At 39.9% G+C, this 22,343-nt stretch overlaps 1 protein-coding gene across 1 annotated transcript in view; it reads left to right on the forward strand.

Annotated features, from left to right (window-relative positions):
- Positions 1-1,717: 1,717 nt before the first annotated feature.
- LOC138753347 (acetylcholinesterase collagenic tail peptide) overlaps positions 1,718-22,343 on the forward strand; it is a 91,557-nt gene continuing 70,931 nt past the window's right edge. Inside the window, exon 1 of the mRNA XM_069916240.1 lies at positions 1,718-1,916. Coding sequence (XP_069772341.1) covers positions 1,751-1,916 — 166 coding nt within the window. The 5' untranslated portion in view covers positions 1,718-1,750. The remainder of the gene's footprint in view (positions 1,917-22,343) is intronic.

Raw genomic sequence — 22,343 nt, forward strand, 5'->3', positions numbered from 1 at the left:
TCGAGGGAAACTAGTCGACTTGAGGCATTTCTGCTTCGTATTACTTTCTTTGACGGCAAGAAAAAAAAACCCCTGCATTTTGCATTCAAAGTAGAACTACATCTATGAAGACCTCACCCGATATTGTCCCAGCCGCCTGGATAATTTAGGCCATATGCGTCAGTAGAGGGTGAATTAATTGGATTGGCATTGAATTTGCAGACTGAGCAATGGGATCCTAACAAAGAGGGACTTTGAGATCGAGCCCACAGAATTAAATGATCGAAACAGGCAAGTATTGTGGAATAAAAAGTTCCATAAAACAATTGTATGGCTCTTTAAAAACCGCTATCGTTTGCTTATTCAAATTGTAATCTAACGTTTCACCTAAATCCATAATCCATGCTCACAGCGGTTCTCAACCTTTTCCTCTCCACTCACCTCATGGACTCGTTATGTGCACGGTTTCAGAACTCCAAAGGAAATGGGCCAATGACAATTTTTCTGAAGCAAAATATTTCAGTAACAATTGAGTTTAGTGGAGTGATTCTTCCCACCCCCATACCGCACCTGAAGTAATTCCTGACAGAGCCCCGCTGGCATGGGGATAACAAAGTGGGAAGTGAGTGGAAAGAACAAGGTTGAGAACCGCTGTATGGACAGGCTGAATGGGTTGTCAATTCCCATTGCCACAATCTGAGAAGTTGCACGGGGATTTTAAATGCTTCAATCTACGCGATCTTGAAGAAAATAAAGTAAAATAGAACACCAACAGAAAAAAAATCGAAAGGGCGTCCACCTCGAAATGTTTTGTCATTTTTTAAGGAACCAACGAGAATTCGGAGTTGACAGGAATACAATAATTTGTATTAGAGTTCGAGTTAGCAGAATATGCTGTTTTAGAGAATAAACATTTGTAAGTTTTTTTTTTGAAGATGACTAGAAGGCCAATCTGTATTGGAGTTAAGATTAGCATGCTCGATATGTTTTATTGGGATTGGTTTATAGTATGCGGTATTGATAGAGGAGACATTTATAATGGTGAATGGGGGTGCTATCTACACTATCTGCATGAGAGAGATAACTATTAGGGCTCCTTACGAAACGGTGATAAATTGTAAATTGATGCGGCTTATACTGGGGTTGTAATGTACTGGGGTTGTAATGTACTGGGGTTGTAATGTACTGGGGTTGTAATGTACTGGGGTTGTAATGTACTGGGGTTGTAATGTACTGGGGTTGTAATGTACTGGGGTTGTAATGTACTGGGGTTAGTGTTGAGAGGTCAGAAATCTGACTGGTATTTTCATTCCTGGTGATTGGGGTTTTGAAAAATAAACCTTTTAAAATTCGCAATAAAATGGCAGGTGTACATTTTCAGTATTACGTTTTACAACCAGGGAATGATTTGAAGATATTTGATCCAAATGTTAAGATGGAGCGGAGAGGGTGGTGGTGGGAGTGATATTATTAGAAGTCATAAACTGAAAACTACTATCGCGTGTCATCAAAGACTCAAGTGAGTTTGAAGTGATGAACATCCTAACCTTCAAATTGTATTGAAACTTGGGCCATTAATGCCCTTTGTGAGTGAGAGTTAAGGTCTTCAAATGTCCATGCTCCCCGGCAAATCGGGTCTATTGATCAGCTTCAAGCAATAACGTGCGATGCCACTGTCTAATGTCCGCGATGGGGCTTGTGTTGTAAAAGTAGCTGATTACTTTCTGGATAAATATAGCCGGTGTGCGGTAAGGAAGAGATTTAATGGGAAATGCTCGGCATTCTTCTTCAAAAGGCAACAGCGACACCAGCGTCAGGTTTGAACAGCAGCCGAGCCGGGATGTTCCCAATCGCTTTAGGACTTGTGCTCCAGTTCTTTTTCTACCATGCGTTGGCTGAATCTACCTTCTTGGACAAAGCTTTCTCATTGCAAGCAGGTACAGCGCATTATTTATTCCGCCATCCCTCCTCTTTTGCATGCAGCCCTGTATAAAACGCATGCCAACAACAGTTTGCGTAACTGAGTGAAATCGACACCGGCTAAAATTGTCCTAATTAATGCGGAGAAATCTGGTCCCACCCGATTACCGACCTGGCGTGGATTAGCAGGTTAAAACATTTGCATGGCCCAGTGTTAGATTTCTAATATTGTAAACTGGCCGTGTGTCTTTATGTTCATTCTATTTTGGTCGCCTCACCAGGATCCAAACGTAAATCTTTCTAAAAATACAGCAGGTCTCTTCCTTATTGCTATAGGACTCCAATCGGATGTAAGAGGGTAAACATCAGCTGGTTCTGTACATATCACATATTCAGTCAGGTCTCCTGAAATAACTTGTTCAGCCTGCAAGACTTTACGGGAAACTATTTCTAAATGTTTGCTGGTGTTACCTTAGAAACTACCATGCTAGAGGGATATACGTTTGTTTAGTTCGCGTTATAAAGCATAGCAACTGAGAAGGTGTCGAAGAACCAATTTTGTTTGAATACTATTCCGGAGCAGGCAGGCTGGTGTTAAAGTAAAGGGTAATTCCATGAAAGATTCTGGGTTCCAGTTCCAGTTTATTTGGTGATGGAACATTTATTGCGATTCTTAAGAAGGCAGCCCCCGTCGAGGTTTGAAATGTTTTGTGCGCAGTGAACTGGCACTGGATGAATAAAAAACATTAAAACAAGAGGCTGTTCTTGGCCACTCCAACTCCGATGAAACGCGCCAAAGACGAATGGATGTGGAATCAAATCCCACCAAAGGATGCGAGCAGAATAACAGTGCAGGATATTTTCTTTTTGCAGAGATGATAGACTCACCATCACACGATCATTTATTTTTTTTTAATAAATGCACCGAAAGAGTCATTTGCTGAAACTGACAAAATGTGACTAAAATTAAATAGTAGATTTTAATGTTAGTGCAAAAAAAAAGGATCTTCTGGGAGTTTTTGCCAAATAAATTTGAAGGTGACAGGACAAGATAACAAAATAATTAATACCATACCTGATTGAATAAATCAAAACATTGAGGACAGTTGCCAGATAGTTGAACGTTAACATACATGATTCTGTCTTTGCGCTAGACTTCTTTGCAGCCCTGGACACCATCATTTAGAAAGGTAAAAGATTTCGCAGAATTTGGACTGATTTCGAGTTGAAATGTAGAGAATTTTGTGAAAAGACTGGAGAAGTTGGGGTGTTTTCCTCGGAGCACAGAAGACAAGTAGGGGATTTGATCTATGTATTTAAATTCATATAGAATGTACACAAATACAAAACATTTTTTAAAAAAACTTTTTCACCAGAGATTATGGTCCTAATTTGATTCAAGCAAAAGGCTCAGAGGCTACATGTAAGAAATTTTCTTGTGGAATTTGTGGTTAGGATTGGTATTGCTCTAGATATGAAAGAAAGGAATTCAATAAGAGTCTTCAATGGGTGTTATTAAGTAGATGATATAATGAGATGTGATTTTGTATACCTTTGGGGGAAAAAAAATTACATATAGTTTAAGGAATTGAGTTGAAATTTTGTATAGAATTTGGAAACCATATATGGATTTTATGGATAGTTTTACGACCACTTCCTCTATCTTATTCACTCCTCTTAGTTAGTAATTTTTAATAACAATTAATGATTGTATATGCTAATATTATTTGTATATTAAATGGTAGGTGTTTCTTTTTCCTTTTTTTACTTTTGGGTGGGGTGGATGTGGAGAAAAATATAAAAGTATTTTTTGTATCTTTGGCTATGGATATTTATTAATCAAAGACCGCAGAGCCCACCTCACTGACAAAAGACAAAGGAGGAAAAACCCAACCCCAACCAACCAATTTTCCCCTGCAACCGCTGCAACCGTGTCTGCCTGTCCCGCATCGGACTTGTCAGCCACAAACGAGCCTGCAGCTGACGTGGACATTTACCCCTCCATAAATCTTCGTCCGTGAAGCCAAGCCAAAGAAGATTTATTAATGTTTTATTTTTTTCCTATAATGATGCAAACAAATTTTTTTTTAGAAAAAGAGTCTTCAAAGGGAAATTGGATAAACATTTTAAGGGAGTTGAAGTGCAGGATTTGTGAAAGAGCAAGTGTGTGGAACCAACTTCATTTTTTTTTTGAAGATATGATATAGAATTGATAGGCCACATAGTTTTCTTCTGTGCTGTGATGTTCTATAATTCCATGATTATGCACCAGGATTTGTTTTCAGCATCCTTAACAACTTCTGAACATAGTGACGGCAATAATAAGGAAAAAAACTGACGAAAGAGTGTTTTAGAATTCCTGATATTATTAGAATAGCTGTGTAAATGTGAATTCTAAAACTGTAACTGAATTCCAGATTATTTGGTTATAACTGTGCATTACTGCTGAACAATGTTCATATTGTTGGATACAAGATAAGCAGAGCTGTAAAATTATGACAAGCTTTGCTAAATCAGACTTGTGACACTCTTTCCATGCACAACTAAGTACACTTACAGATTGAGTAAATAATGACTTACTTTTTGAAATGGGATTAGAGGTTTAGAAACTAGATTTTGTTATGAAATCAGAGAACCCTACACATGTTAAAATTGTACATTAGGCTAATTAATGGTCATTTTGACCTCTGATCTTCATTGTCAGTTGATCTGAACAATGACAAAATTGCATCAACTTGCTTCCTTATTGTTGAGAGTAGAAAACAACAAAGATTCCTCTTCCTGCTATTATTTCCTCTCTCTCTGCCAGATGTCTGTGTACTCAGATTGCACCAGATCAGGTTTATCAGGGTGGGAAATAATCCAAAAACACTGCCTAGCATCATGGGGTGCAAGAAACACTGATACTAGAAGTTAGCTGGCATTTGTAAACTCACATCTGAGCCAAAGTCAAACAATTTCAGGGAAGGACATGACAAGGAAATGTAAGTGAACGGGGAAAACGGCAGAAGTTACCCAGTAGTTGAATCTTAAAGTATAGATAAGAAATATCTGGTCAGGCTGTTCATGGAGTAGTGTCAATAAGCCACTGAACTAATATCTGCTCAGGCAAATGAACACTTGCAGACTAATTGTACTAAAATTATGTGTGGAAATAAAAATGAACCTTTTACACTGAAGATTTGTTTTAGTTGCATTTTCTAATAAGATCAACATTCTGATGCTTTCCTTGAGGCTCATCATTCATATTCATTATGTGACATCTGCTGCTGGCTGACTTGGCTTAGGTACTGACAAGCCAGGATGGAAGTGGGGTGTGGGGGTGATGGAATAGACAGTACTTGAGGATGTGTTAAATATTTCATCTCATTGCATGTAATGTTAATGCTGTTAAATGAAATAATTAACTGGACCTATTTTTATTTCTCTTGGATGTCCATGTTAAATTGTGCATTTCCACATAGGACATTTTCAACAGCACCTCATTCATCATGTCCAATTAAGGACTGAATATACAACATGAAACACTAGGAATGTGTCTGAGACAAATTTATAAAGAGAGTCAGGGTTCACCCAATGCTTTGTAAAAGGCTAATGGTTTGTGCTGTCACATGAGCCTCAGGATACAAAGCGAAAAACACCTATCATGATTATATTCTGTTTGAAATGGGATTAGAGGTTTAGAAACTAGATTTTGTTATGAAATCGGGGAATCGTATACATGTTAAAATTGTACTTTGGGCTAATTAGTGATTATCTGAATGGGAAAATATTTTGTATGCACCATTTTATCCATGAGGTAATTGACTACCACCATTGGGCTGATATTGCCTCAAACCGTGCATCTTGGTGCCTCACAGTTCGGCGGGCAGCAACCTCCTTTGAAGAAGACCGCAGAGCCCACCTCACTGACAAAAGACAAAGGAGGAAAAACCCAACACCCAATCCCAACCAACCAATTTTCCCCTGCAACCGCTGCAACCGTGTCTGCCTGTCCCGCATCGGACTTGTCAGCCACAAACGAGCCTGCAGCTGACGTGGACATTCGTCCGCGAAGCCAAGCCAAAGAAGAAAGAAAGAAAAGAATTGATAGTATTAATTTATACAGGTGGTACCACTGAGAGATATTGGGTCTGTAATCTATGATTGCAAGTGATTTACCTACAATGCCCTCCATAATGTTTGGGACAAAGACACTTTTTTCCTTATTTGTCACATGTGATGAAAGTGCACATTCCAGATTTTATTCATAGTTATTTGTATACATTTTGGTTTGACCATGTTGTAATTACAGCACTTTTTTATACATAGCCACCTCATTTCAGAGCACCATAATATTTGGGTCGTAGCAATAGTATGTATATTAAAGTAGTCATGTTTAGTTGTTTGTTTTTGCCATTGACTGCTTAAAGTCTGTGATTCATAGACATCACCAGGTGCTGATTATCTTCTCTGGTGATGCTCTGCCAGGCCTCTACTGCAACCATCTTCAGCTCCTGCTTGTTTCAGGGGCTTGTTCCCTTAGGTTTTCTCTTCAGCATATGGAAGGCATACTCAATTGGATTTAAATTGGGTGACTGACTTGGTCATTCAAGAATTTCAGTTTTTAAATTTGAAAAACTTATTTGTTGCTTTAGTGGTATGTTTGGGATCATTGTCTTGCTTTAGGGTGATGTGTCGTCCAATGAGTTTGGAGGCATTTGCTCAAACCTGAGAGGAGAAGATGTTTCAATACACTTCAGAATTAATTTGCTACTGCCATCAGCAGTTACATCATCAATGAACACAAGTGTGCCAGTACCTGTGGGAGCCATACGTGTCTAGACCATAAGACCTCCACCACCATGTTTCATAGATGAGATGGTATGCTTCGATCTTGGGCAGTTATTTTATGCCTCTACACTTTGCTCCTGCCAACACTCTGATACAAGTTAATCTTGGTCTCATCTATACACAAGACCTTTTTTTCCTGAATTCTGCAGGCTCTTTTAAATATTTCTTGGCAAAATCTAATCTGACCATCTTGTTCTGTGACTAGTGGTTTTTGTCTTGCAGTGTAGCCTCTGTATTCCTTTTCGTGAAGTCTTCTATGGACAGTAGTCATAGACACATCTGCGCCTGCATCCTGAAGAGTGTTTCTGATCTGTCAGATAGGTGTTTGGGATTTTTCTTCATTATGATGAGAATTCTTCAGTCATCAGCTGTGGAGAATCTTCCTTGGAAACCAGTCCCTTTTCAATTACTAAGATCTCCAATATGGCCTTTCTTCTTGATGATGTTCCAAACAGTTGATTTTGGTCATCCTAAGGTTTGGGTAATATCTCTTATTGTTTTCAGCTTGACAATGGCTTCTTTGACTTTCATTGGTCCTCATGTTGAAAAATAGCAACTACAGACTGCAAATGTGATCAAAGGCTTAGAAGAAAACCTAGCCCTCTTATATCCACTCCAATGAAGCAATTAAACGTTCCTGAGTACTCACAAACACCTGTGAAGCCAAATGTCCCAAACATTATGGTGCCCTGAAATTGGAGATCTATGTATCAAAAATGCTGTAATTTCTACATGGTCAAACCAAAACGTATACAAATTACGTTGAACAATATCTGGAATGTGCACTTTAATCACATGTGAATTGTTTTTTACAAATTTAAAACTGTGGAGCTCAGGGGAAAATAAAGGAAAAAAGTATCTTTGTCCCAACATTACTGAGGGCACTGTGTTTTCCTGTTTAGTGTGATTTTTAGTAAATTCATAGAAGGATACAACATGGAACAGGCCCTTCACTCACCAAGTCCATGCCAACCATCACATCAATCCTTCATTAAGCCTATTTTTTCTCTTTTCCTACACTCTCATCAACTCTTCCACACTGTAGGTGGGCGATAGTGCAACAGAAGCCAATTAATCTGTATTTAAGTATCTCTAATAATAGATCAAATTCTGACAATAACACAACATGAAATGCGAATGACATAATTTATTAAATAATTCCAAGTAAATAACCCAGCAGATTCCTGCATGAAATAAACTTGTACAGTTTGGATTTGATCAGATCTTGGATTATAAATGCATGAAGGTATCTCTTGCCTGTGGCTCAGGATTGTATATCAGAATACATTGAGGAGCAACTAAAAATTGAAAACAGAAATGTCCAATTTTCTAACAACACACTACAAGTATTTCCAATTCATGATAAATGACAAACACGCTTTCTCTAAATGCAGTCAGAAATTTTAACATGCACTTGTGATCAGATTCCAGTCTAAAACCCTTTGAACCTTGTTTCATGTAATGTATGCTAATTGCTTGTGGAGTGATGAGTTTTTAAAAAAAAATCTGGACAGAGATGTTTAAGAACCATATCCACATATTTTATTCTCTCATATGTAAAGGTTCATGGTGCTCTGAAGTTAGCTCTGCCAAACTCAAATTTTGCTAATGTAGAACAGTGTGGCAGAGTACAGACCCTTCTGCAATGATGTTGTAGTGACCTATGTAAACCTAACCCTCTTTCCTTTGCAACCCATTACCCTCCATTTTTTTCACGCATCTATGTGCCTATCTGAGTATTTTTAATTTCACTTTTGTACCAGCTTTACCACCACATCCAGCAATACATTCCAGGTACCCACCACTCTCTGTGTAAAAGACCTACCTCCCCTAAACTCCAGAGAGTTGTTAACTCGGCCTGCGACATCATGGGCACCAGTCTTCATTACATCGAGGACATTTACAAGAGACGGTGTCTTAAGAAACAGTCTGGGTGGTGGGAGTCCTTGAGGATAGAGGCTGCCACCTCTTGCAGATGTCCTGAATAGAGTGAAGTTTGATGCCTGTGATGTTGTAAGCCGAGTTAACAACTCTCCCTTGAGTTTTTTTCCAGTCCTGTGCTTTGGCACCTCTATATTAGACACTGATACAGCCAGCCAGAATGCTCTCCACAGTACACCTGCAGAAATTTTCATGACTCTTCGGTGACGTACTGAATCTCCTCAAATTCCTAATAAAATTTGGCTGCTGACAAGCCACTTTCATGATTGCATCAACATGGAAACCAGGATAGATGCTCAGAGATGTTTATACCCAGGAATTTGAAGTCCTTGACCCTCTCCACTACTGATCCCTCGATGAGGACTGGTTCATGTTCTCCTGATTTTCTTCTGTTAATGTTGAGTGCAAAATTTTTGTTGTGACACCACTCAAGGAGCTAATCCCTCTCCTTCCCGTACAGTTCCTCATTGCTGTCTGTGATTCTGCCAATGACCATGGTGTTATCGGCAAATTGTGCCTAGCCACTCCGTCACTCCAAAGAGAGAAGCCATAACTCACTCAACATTTCTTTATAAGACGTGTTCTCCAGTCCAGGCTGCAAACTGGTAAATACACCTTCTCTATACATTCCATCATCCTTCCTATAATGAGGTCACCAGAACCAAAGACTATGCAATTTGTGGTCTGGCTAGGATTTATAAAGCTGCAACATTACCTCACAGCTCCTGAATTCAGTCTCCTGACTAATGAAGGCCAGTGCACCATGCACCATCACTACCCTATTATCCTGCAGCCTTTCGAGATCTATGAACTTGGTCTGCAATGTACCTCTATTCCTCCACACTGCTAAGAATCTTGCTGTTCACCATGTATTCTGCCTTCAAGTTCAATCTTCCAAGGTACATCACTTCACACTTTTCCAGATTGAACTCCATCCAACTCTGCATCCTGCCTACATCGCATTGAAACTTGACAATCTCCTACACTATCCTCAACACACACCTTTGTGTCATCTGAAAACTTACTGACCCACCCCTCAATTTCTTCACCTAAATTATTTATACAAATCACAAAGAACAGGGAATCCAGAACAAATTCCTGCAGAATACCAACCTCCAGGCAGAAAACACTCCATCTAATACTATTATCTGCCTTCTGTGGCAAGTCCATTCCAAATCCAAGTTTCCATGGATCCCATGCCTCATGACTTTTGGATGAGTCTATCATGGAGGACCCTATCAAATGCCTTACTAAAATTTACATACATGACACTCACCTACCTACTTTCATCAATTTCTCTGGACACCTCTTCAAAAAATTCAATTAAGCTCATGAGGCATGACCTGTGGCTCACAAAGCCATTGTAAAACATAATACTAGAGAAACTCAGCAGGTCAAACTGTGTACTTTGGTTATGTATCTTTGTGTTGCTATATGTTTTGGGCTTGAGCACTTCATCAAAGTATGAAAAAATTTAGGCACCTACATACACAAATTCCCCACCCCACTTTGTTTCTGAGCAGTCCTACCCTCACTCTAGGCATCCTCCTTTTCTTCACATATGTATCCTGCTTGCCAAGGCTTGCCCTAGATCTTTCTTAAGTTTCTTTTTGGCTAGCTTATAATTCTTATGAGCCCTATCTGATTTTCCTTCTTAAACCTTGTGTATTCTTCCTTCTGCATCTTGACTAACAGTTCCACTTTTCTTGTCAGCCATGGTTCCTTTACCCTACCATCCTTTCCCTGTCTCAGTTGGTAAAACCTATCTAGAAGCTCATGAAAGTGGTCCCTAAATTTCTGCTGTGCACTTTCCAAAGAGCATCTATTCCCGATTTACTCTCCAGAGTTCCTGCCTTATACCATCATACATGTACAACACTCAGGGATTTTAACAAAAGCAAAAAGGAGATTGTTTTGCTGCCTCATCTTCTGTACCCAGGATTCTGTTTTTAATAACACAATGATTTATTATTCATTGATTCACGATTTTCAGCATATTCCAAATGCTGCAAAGCACATCATCGCGTTTTAGTTACTAGTTTTGTTTACTTCATGAACATGAGAAATATAAGCAGGAGTACGGTATCTAGAATAGTCCAGTTGAGGAGTGCAGGCAAAGGCCACGGAAAGAAAATGGTATGTTTATATTCATCAATGCTAGAGAGCAAACGGAAAAGAGCTTGCATGGCTTGTGACAAAATTACAAATATCTTTTACACACGTGGTGACTTTATTTCTCCCAGAGTCTCAATTATGGGAGCCCTCTGTTTGGTCATTGTCAAAATATTTTTTTTGCTCTGAATAATTCATAATGCTTGTGTTCAACTTGTAGAGACTATCACAAGATGTTAATTGGGACAAATCCTCATCTCTGTGATATATAAAAAAAACCATCATAGAGCTTTACACCACAATGGACACTTGAAATTTGGAAAATTGAGTAGGACTATTCATGACCTTAGTTATATTGTTGGCTTTCTCTTTCAATATGCCTGGCTGTTCCATTTCCCTTTGAGATATCAACCCACACAATAAATTACTATTGCATTGATATCCTGCTGTAACATAAGCCTCATTAATCAATTTATCCTGAATTGGAGATCATATTAAGTCATCACCTTACCTGCAATGATGTAGATCCTTTTAATGTGCAGTATTCCACTCCATTTAATTCATTGATTCAATGTATCAACCTGTATCATCTCTATCTGTTTAAGGTAAATAACAATTTATTTTGGTTATAGTAGGTAATAAACTTTCTGGATGATTTAAAGAGTCATACAATGTGGAAACAGGCCATTCTGCCATCCCCTCCATGCCAACATGTGGGACCCATCTAGCAAAATCCTAACTTCCAGCACTCTGATTGATATAGGCAATGCTTTCAGTAACTCTGTTTCCACCACTCGGGCAGCATATTCCAGGTTCTCATCACTTTCTGGGTGAAATATGTTCCTCTCAGGTTTCTTTAGATTCCTCTTCCCTTACCCTAAATTTTGTCCCCTCATTTATTCTATCTCTGATATAAGGAATAGTTTCCTCCAATATTCCCTTCTTATCCTCCAACATATCCCTCCTATACTCCTTAAAATACATCACTTATGGCCCCTTATAAGCTCCTCCATTCCTAGAAAAATAAACCCAGCTTCTCCAGTCACCCTCATAACTGAAAAGCTCCATCCCAGACAAAAGCTCGGTAAATGTCCTCTGTATCCGCTCCATTGCTATCGCATCTTTCCTAAAGAGTGTTGACCAGAAGTGCATGCAGTATTTCAGTTGAGTTTTTTTTAAGTTGGAGAATAACTTCCCTGCTCTAGCATTTGATGCCATAACTAATGAAGGCAATATCCCATGTGGCTTTTTAACTGTACTACCTACCTGCACTGTCACCTTCAATAATCTTTGAATTTGTATACAAATCCCTCTGTTCCTCAATACTCCCAAGGACCATTTATGGTATATTATCTAGCCATGGATTAAACTCTATCTGCCATTTCTCAGCCTAGTTCACTCACACATTGATATCACTTTCTAGCTGAAGACTATTTTTCACACTGTCATAACTCCACCAATCTTTGTATCAACTATAATTTCCCTGATCATGACTCCTACATCCATATCTAAACGATTCATGTTGTCAGAAACAGTAAGGGTCCAGCATTGTTCCCTGTAAAACACCACAAGTGTCTGATTACAAAAACAGTTCTCTCCTAACACCCACTGCCTCTTATTTCCGTATCAATTTTGGATCCAATTTACCCTTGGGCCATCATCTTTTGGACCATTCTCCCATATGGGATCTTGTTTAAGGACTTTCTAAATACCATATTAACATAATTCCATCCTCATGAATAATCTCACAGCTTCAAAACATTCAATCAGACTGGTCAATCAACCTTGACAAAGCCATGCTGGCTATTTCTAATTAGTCCCTGTCTTTTCAAGTGAACATTAATCCAGTCCCTTACAATTTTTCCAATAACTTCCCTATTACTAATGTTGGGCTCACAGGTCTATAATTGGCTTTGCTCTGCTGCCCTTAAAATGGGACACCACATTTGCCATCCACCAGGCGTGTTTCAGGAAGATTCAAGGGTAGGTGAAGAATACAGTTGCATTTGGAGAAAATGAAGAAAAAATATTTCTAGAACCAAAAACATGACTGTAAGGGGTTTTGAAGGCAGAGTAGAAGTGTGAAAGCAGAAGTCGCTTCATAAAATAACATGTGGGGCCTGAGCCTTTACTTTGAACACAGATTGAGTTGGAGCCAAATCATGAAGAGTTTTGAAAACATAATTGAATTTTAAAATTAGAAAGCTATGCACAGAGACACATTCAAAAAGGTAGGTAGGTCATAGAAGTGTGGAGCATTGCACATATCCTGGTTTGAAAACATTAATAAATAAAATTTAGAAAAGAAAAATACTGTAATATGGAACCAATGATATCAATCCCAAATAGCTTGATAGGATTATCTGACAGGAAATTTTATTGTGCTTTGGAGAAACTGTACTTTTATTGCACAAAATGGTCATTATATAGCATTCTTTTTAAACCTCAGTATTTGATGGCATACAAGACCCCTCCCAGGGAATATTAAGATTATTTTTAGTGTATTTACGGGTAAATGTCTCTCAATTCCTCAACACACCTGCACAAGCCACTATAAAACTCATCAAAATAAAGCAGTTGAATTTCACACAACAGATCAGAATCATAGTGTTCACTTTTAATACCTTATGGAGCCTCTTCCAGCAACCAACACCATGCTCCTTCAGCATCCTTGCAGCGACTATGCTCCTTTGGTCACCCATGGCTCCTTACCTCTCTGCCAAAGCAACAGCATGGCCACAACATTGTCTCACCACCAGACAAGGTGCACACCACCCAGCGTAGCGACCAGCTCATCTGCCACAAGGCCCAGGTCAGGCTTCTGCTTTTTTCCGGCAACATTCCGCGCACAGTGCACGCCGCACAGAGGGTCCGCCAGGAAACGGCAGCCAGAGAATAGTAGGAGCCACACACAGGGTCTGCTGGGAAACTTTGGCTGGTGAACAGGAGCCACGCAGCGCCCAGTGTCTGCCGGGAAACTGCAGCCGGTGAACAGGAGCTGCGACATGGTAAGGACATTTCAACTTTGCATATATGACCCAGGAGAAATTTTTGAGACAATTTTGTGAAAAAAAAATGTGGGTCTTGTATACTGTCAAGTATGGTAGATCTTCTGTCAGTGATTTGACACCAATCACTTGTTACACATTCTCAGCTGAGTGCTTTTCTTTTGGTTGATCTTTTTGACTGGAATCCACATCCAGGGGATTAACAGTTGTATCATTTGTACTCTTTTTATCATGTAGTTCTGCATGATGGACCAAATTTCTTTGTAATGTGAAATGATGTTGATAGATTATCCACTAATAAAATCAAAGTAAGACGCAACATAAGTTTCCATTTACAATTAAATAATAATGTGAAACAATTTTTTTTAAAATTTTTTATTTTTCACACTATAAACCACATTGATCAAGATACATACATTTTTCTTTTCAAATATATACAGTGTCGTTTTCTCCCCCCCCTCCCTCCTCCCATCCCTCCCTCCCCACCTCCCCTGATGAATATAGGAGCAGCCCTATTCCTTTAATAAATATTTTAAAAGTGTGATATACTGTTGAATAAGTTTCATTTCTTAAAAAAATCCTAGATGATTTATGTCAGTTTATATGTTGTTGTAGCAACTAGCATCTGCATATTTATTTTTCTTCTCAAAAGAATATGCTACCATGGGTATTACATGGAGTTAAAAAAAAAGCAATGAGGTAGCATCTATGGTTAACATTTTATTACTAATGACCTTTCATCGGAAACAGGGAATCATAATTTCAGTGGAACAAAAAGGGCATACACAGAAAGGTCAGAGACTCATCGACTGTTTCTCCACAGATGCTACTTGGTTTGTCAGATATTTCCAGCATTTTTATCTTTATTTCGTATTTCCAGCGTTTGAATTCTTTTTATTGTAAAGAACTGTACTCTTTGGAATTGTCCAGTTCACAAATGTTCTTAACCCTTTCCACTGCCGACTCCTCGATGAGGACTGGCTCGTGTTCTCCTGATTTCCTCCTCCTGAAGTCCACAGTCAGTTTTTTGGTTTTGCTAACTTTGGGCGGCATGGATTCATGGGCTGAAATGTCCAAATTACCTCATGACTCTTCAACTCAATCCCATGATTAGTGAAATCCAGCATACCATTAGCCTTCTTTAACTGTCCTACCAACCTGCATGACATCTTTAAGAGATCTATGGATTTGGACTCCTAGGTTCCTCTATTCATCCACACTATTAAGTATCCTACCATTAACTATGCTCTCTGCCTTCAAGTTTGACGATTATCTGGTTAAAATCCATTTGCCACTTTTCCATCCACCTCTGCATCCTGTCTATTTCCCGTTGTAACCTACGACAGCCTTTAACACTACCCACAACACCTCAAACCTTCGTATCATCTGCATATCTACTGACCCAACCCTCTCCTTCTTCATCGAGGTCATTTATCAAAATCACTAAGAGCAGGGGTCCCAGAACAGATCCCTGCAGAACTCCACTAGTCACTGACCTCCAGGCAGAATACTTTCCATTTATTACTACTCTCTGCATTCTATAGGCCAGCCAATTCTGTATCCACACAGCCAAAGTCCTTTGCCTCATGACTTTCTGAACGAATCTCCTATGGGAGACATTGTCAAATGCCTTACTAAAATCCATACACATCACACCTACTGCCCTACCTTCATAAATTTATTTTGTTACTTCCTCAAAAAAAGTCCAATTAGGCTTGTGACACATGACCTACCCTCACAAAGTCATGCTGACTATACCTGAGAAGTCTGTACTTCTCTAAATGGTTGTAAATCCTGTTATTAAGAATCTTCACCCATAGTTTTCCCACCATTGATGTAAGACACACTGGTCTATAATTTCTTGGATTCTCCCTATTACCTTTTTTTTAAACAAGGGTACCATATTTCCAATTCTCCAATCCTTCAGCACCTCCCCTATGGACAAGGAGGACCAGATAATGTTGATCTGTCGCATTGTCAGATGACAATAAACTTGACTTGAATTGAAGATCATCGCCAACACTCCAGCAATCTCTTCCCTCCCTTCCCAGTGCAACCTGGAGTATATCTCATCTGGTTCAGGTAGCTTATAATTTATAATGTTTTTAAGAAGATCCACCAGTTCCTCTGCTGAAGTTGGCATGGTTTCCTTCAGGGTAGATCTTGCCTGACACATCTGTTCAAGTTATTTGAAGAAGCAATGAGTAGGACAGACAAAAACAAGATAGGAGTCCATGGAATTACAGAACAGGAGCCCACCTCACTGACAAAAGGCAAAGGAGGAAAAACCCAACACCCAACCCCAACCAACCAATTTTCCCTTGCAACCGCTGCAATCGTGTCTGCCTGTCCCGCATCGGACTGGTCAGCCACAAACGAGCCTGCAGCTGACGTGGACTTTTTACCCCCTCCATAAATCTTCGTCCGCGAAGCCAAGCCAAAGACAAGACTAATATTGATAGAAAATTGGCAGACTGGTAGAAGGCAAACTGTGGGAGTAAAGGCAAGATGACAGTTTGGCAGAGACTATGCTCTAATATTTTATGGTTTAATACAAAAAAGTGCAGGATAAACTCAGAAGGCCATTCAAAGAAAACAAAGATGCATTACCAACATTTCGGGCCTGAGTCCTTATATGAGCAAAAGAGAGGAGGGAAAAAGGGGCAGGTGGAGGATAACAAGCAAGGCGTTATGAGGATATGGGTAGGAGAACAAATTTTAAAAAATCTGAGGTGATAGGGGAATGGAGAGGGAAAGACAAAAGGATAGGGTAAGAGAGGAGCAGTGGAGGGGCCAATTAGAAATCAGAGAAGTAGATGTTAATGCCATCCAATTGGAGATTTCCCAGGCAGAATATTAGGTGTTGTTCCTCCAGTTTGCCTGTGAGCTCTGGCAGTCCACGAGACCACAGACATGTCAGTGTGGGAATGGCATGCGGAATTGAAATAGTTAGCCATTGAAAGGTCCCTGCTATTGCAGTGGACAGAGTGAAGTTGTTCAACAAAACAATCTCACAGTCTGCATACAGTCTCTCCTTTATGGAGGATACCACAATGGGAGCAATGGATACAGTAGATGACCCCTGCAGAGTCACTAGTGAAGTGATGCTTCACTTGGAAGGACTGTTTTGGGCCTCGAATGGTGGTAAGAGAGGAGGTGTGAGCACAAATGTAGCAGTTCTTGCTGTCACAGGATAGATATGAAATGGGTGATTATTAGGACAGGGTGAAAGTACAAGGGAGTCACAGAAGGGAATAGTCCCCGTGGAAGGCAGAGAGGGGAGAAGGGAAGATGTCTGTTGGTAGAATCACATTGCATGTGGCAAAAATTGGAAAGGATAATCGGTTGGATGTGGAGAATGGTGGGTGTGGACAATGGAAATCCTGTCTTTGTTGCATATAGGGGCAGAGGGGGCTAGGGTAGATGTACAGGAAATAAAAGAGATGTGGGTAAGGGCTGAGTTGTTGGTGGTAGAGAAGAAACTACATTTCTTTGAAGGAGGACATCTCGGATGATCTAGAATGGAAAACCTCATCCTGGGAGTAGATGAGATGGAGACGGTGGAATTGAGAGAAAGGAATAGAATCTTTATGGGAGACAGGGTAACTGTGGGAGTTGGTGCATTTGTAAAAAAAAAATGTAGAAAGAGATGGAGACACAGAGATCGAGAAAGGGTAGTGTTGGTAGAGATGGACCAAGTAAATTTGAGGTTGGAGTAAAAATTAGCAAAATGGATAATGTTGGCCAGCTCATTATGGGTGCATGAGGCAGCAAAGATTTAGCAGAGGAAGAGTTGAGGAGCCTTGCCTGTGTAGGCTTGTAGCATGGATTGCTCTACATAGCCATTAAAACGGCTGGTATAGGCTTTCAGGCCTTTGGTATGGGCAATAGAGAAGTGTAGATGTTAGACGTCCATGGTGAAAATGAGGGGGTCAAGTTTAGAGAACTGGAAGTCGTGAATTGATGCAGGGGGCATATGAGGTATCACTGGTTTAGGTGCGGGGGGGGTGAGAAAAATGGAGTAAAAGTAAGATGGTATCAGTTTGGTGGGTCAGAGCATGCAGAAACAATGGGTCTACTGGGATAATTTAGTTTGTGGATCTTAGAGAGGTGGTAGAACCAGGCAATGCGAGGTTGGAAAATAAAGTGATTAGATGTTTTGGGAGGGAGATTACGGGAAGTGATAAGGCCAGAGATGGGCGTGAGATGGTTTGATGTTTTTTTTGATGGGGGGTGGGTTCTGCTCAACTAAGATGAGGTATCTGAGAGCTATCATCTGGCTTTGGCAAGATAAAGGTCAGAGTGCCAGACCAAAACAACACCACCCTTGCCTGTGGGTTTGATTGTGAGTTTGGGATTGGTGTGGAGTGAGTGGAAGTCAGAGCATTCTGTCATGATGAGACTGGAATAAGTGTGTATGTTTCTAAAGGAGGCCATTTCTGGCTGGCTGCCATTGATTAGTTGTGTATTGCAGGGTTTGGTGTTAAGATGTTTACATTTCACCCTGCATGTTAATGATTTAGTTGATGGAATTGATCATTTTGTGGCCAAGATTGTGGTTGATATGGACTAGATTGAGGAGCAGATAGTGTTGAAGAAGTAGAGAGTTTGCAGAGGGACTTGGAGAGTTTGGAGAATGGGAAAATAAGTGGCAGATGGAATATAACATGGGGAAATTTATGATCATGCACTTTGGTAAATTGAATAAAGAAATAGACTATTTCTAAATTGGGAGAGAATTCAGAAAGCAAGGGTCTAAGGGGACTTAGGAGTCCTTGTGCAGGATTCCCTGTACTTGCATGTTGAGTTGGTAGTAAGGAGGGATGATATTATTTATTTGAAGAGGCCTACAATATAAAGTCAAAGGTGCATGCTGAAGCTTTCTTTACAAGCCATTGGTTAGACCACATTTGAAGTATTTTGAGCCCCATATCCAAGGAAGGATACATTGTAATTGGAGAGGGTCCAGAGGACCTTTATGTGAATGATCCCAGGGAAGAGAGAGTTAACCTATCAGGAATGTTTGATGGCTCTGGAATTGTACTCACTGGAGTTTAGTAGTTTCTTATTAAAATATACAGAATATTGAAAGGTCCAGAAAGAATGGACATGGAGAGATGTTTCCACTGGTAGGAGAGTCAGGGACCAGAAGGCACAGCCTCAAGATGAAAGGACTTTCCTTTAGAACCTAGATAAGGAGAAGCTTCTTCAGCCAGAGGGTAGTGAAACTACGGAATTTGTTCCCAAGTCATTGGGTACAGTAAGAGTGTTAAAGATTATGAGGAGAATTAGGATGACAGAAAAAGTACTTGAACCATGATTTGAATGGTGGAGTATAACCATAAAACCACTTACTGCACAGAACAGGCCAGTTCGGCTAGTTCGGCCCTACTAGTCCATGCCGTAACAAATCCCCACCCTCCTAGTCCCACTGACCAACACCCGGTCCATACCCGTCCAGTCCTCTCCTCTCCATGTAACTATCCAGTCTTTCCTTAAATGTAACCAATGATCCCGCCTCAACCACGTCTGCCGAAAGCTCATTCCACATCCCTACCACCCTTTGCGTAAAGAAATTTCCCCTCATGTTCCCCTTATAATTTTCCCCTTTCAATCTTAAACCATGCCCTCTAGTTTGAATCTCCCCCACTCTTAATTGAAAAAGCCTATCCACATTTACTCTGTCTGTCCCTTTTAAAATCTTAAACACCTCTATCAAGTCCCCCCTCAATCTTCTACGCTCCAGAGAAAAAAGTCCTAGTCTGCACAACCTTTCCCTATAATTCAAACCTTGAAATCTTGTCAACATTCTCGTGAACCTTCTCTGCACTCTCTCTATTTTGTTTATATCTTTCCTATAATTTGGTGACCAAAACTGTACACAGTACTCCAAATTTCGCCTCACCAATACCTTGTACAATTTCATCATAACCTCCCTACTCTTGAATTCAATACTCCGATTTATGAAGGCCAACATTCCAAATGGCTTCTTCACCACACCATCTACCTGAGTATCAGCCTTAATGGTACTATTTACCATAACTCCTAAATCCATTTGTTGCTCTGCACATCTCAATAGCCTACCATTTAATGCATATGACCTATTTAGATTTGCCTTTCCAAAATGTAACACCTCACACTTATCTGTATTAAATTCCATCAGACATTTCTCAGCCCACACCTCCAGCCTTCCTAAATCACCTTTTAATCTACGGTAATCTTTCTCGCTGTCCACAACACCACCAATCTTTGTATCATCCGCAAACTTGCTTATCCAATTCTCCACCCCTACTTGCAGATTGTTAATATATATAACAAACAATAGTGGACCCAGGACCGATCCCTGAGGAACTCCACTAGTCACCGGCCTCCAATTGGACAAACAATTTTCTACCACTACTCTCTGACACCTCCCATCCAACCATTGCTGAATCCATTTCACTACCTCCTTATTTACACCTAATGCCTCCACCTTTTTTCCTAACCTCCAGTGGGGAACTTTGTCAAAACCTTTACTAAAGTCTAAATAGACAACATCCACAGCTTTCCCTTCATCAACCTTTTTTGTAACCCCCTCGAAAAACTCAATCAGGTTTGTCAAGGATGATCTACCCCTGACAAAACCATGCTGATTACTCCCTATCAATCCCTGTACCTCCAAATATTTGTAAATACCATCCCTCAGAACACTTTCCATCAACTTGCCCACCACAGACATCAGACTCACGGGCCTATAATTCCCAGGTTTACATTTGGACCCCTTCTTAAACAGTGGAACCACATGCGCCATCCTCCAATCCTTTGGCACTACCCCCGTGGCCAGTGACATCCTAAATATCTCTGTTAATGGCCCCACTATCTGTCCACAAGCCTCCCTGAGTGTCCTTGAGAATATTTTGTTCAGTCCCGGAGATTTATCCACCTTTATTTTTTTTCAACACAGCCATCATTACGTCCTCGGTTATCCTTATATGCTTCATGACCTCCCCACTATTTTTCTTCAACTGGTTCAATATTTTTTTCCCTCGTGAATACTGAGGCAAAGAAATCATTCAAAATTTCCCCCATTTCCTCTGACTTCTCACTCAGCCTACCCTCGCTATCTACAAGGGGTCCAATTTTATCCCTCACTAATCTTTTACTTTTAATGTACCTATAGAAACCCTTTGGATTTATTTTTACTCTGTCTGCCAAAGCCTCTTCGTGCCTTTTTTTTGGCCTTTCTAATTTCTTTCTTAAGATTCCTTCTACACTCCTTGTAGTCCTCCTTCAAATTCTCAGCTCCCTGCTCTTTATACCCCTTTTTCTCCTAACCAAATTTCCAATATTCCTCAAAAATCAACCCTCCCTATGACTTCCAGCCTTTCCTTTGATCTTCACTGGGACATATGTACTCTGTATCCTCAAAATTTCTTTTTTGAATATCCTCCATTTTTCATTTACATCCTTACCTGAAAATATCCTCTCCCACTCAATACTCCCCAAATCCCTTCTTATTCCTTCGAAATTTGCTCTTCTCCAATCCAGAACCTCAACTTTAGGCCCCTCCTTGCTCTTCCCTAAAACTACCCTAAAACTAACAGAGTTATGATCACTAGACCCAATTTGTTCTCCAACATTAATGTCCGATACCTGACCTGCTCGTTCCCTAACAGGAGATCCAGTATTACACTGTCCCGAGTCGGTTCTTCTACTAATTGATTTAGAAAACAATCTTGAACACATTTAACGAGCTCTAGCCCATCCAGCCCTCTAACTGTATGGGTATCCCAATCAATGTGAGGGAAGTTAAAATCTCCCATGATCACTACTTTATGATGCTTGATGATACCTGATATATATGATACCTTATTATACTTGATGGCCTGAATGGTCTAAGGCTGCTCCTAGTCTAAACCTCAGTGAGAATTGCCGTTCATCGAATACCATGGATGAGGCATCATTCAAGCAGGCACTGAACCACCTGAGTGTTGTTGGAGTTGCATTTATCCTGGCAAGTTGGAAGTATTCCGTCACATACCTTGTAACCAGAGGAAAGGCTTTGGCACGTCAGGGTCGAATCACTCAACAAACCTCAGATATTCTCTTAAATTGCATGATCTCTTGAATTTCATTGAAAATGGTTTTCTGGTTGCACTGCAGTGAAAAAAGAAACTGGTAACAGTGACATTGGAATGTGCAAAGTGTGAATCAAAGGATTGGATTTCTGCAAACAATAATCCCTGCAGATATGATGGGTCAATGCGCATGACAACCTGTCATTGCAGCCTATCTCTGCTTCACATTTTAAAAATGATTCAACAACCTGACTTTAACTAAAGTATTTAAGTTTTGAAATTTTTAATAAGAAAATTAGCTTGTCCATTTTGCTTATAAATGTCATTGAATATTTTGAATAGTAATCTGAAGATTTCTATGAATTGAATTGACAGCTTGGCTAATTATTTATAGGACAAGAATGGCTTTAAAATTTCCATTGTCGTTTTGCATTGTCCTGTCCAAATTCTTGACATTGTTATTCCTGAAAAGAGGAATATTGATGTTGTAAAA

This window comes from Narcine bancroftii, chromosome 1, assembly GCF_036971445.1.
Source record: "Narcine bancroftii isolate sNarBan1 chromosome 1, sNarBan1.hap1, whole genome shotgun sequence".
In the NCBI taxonomy this organism is placed as follows: Eukaryota; Metazoa; Chordata; class Chondrichthyes; order Torpediniformes; family Narcinidae; genus Narcine; species Narcine bancroftii.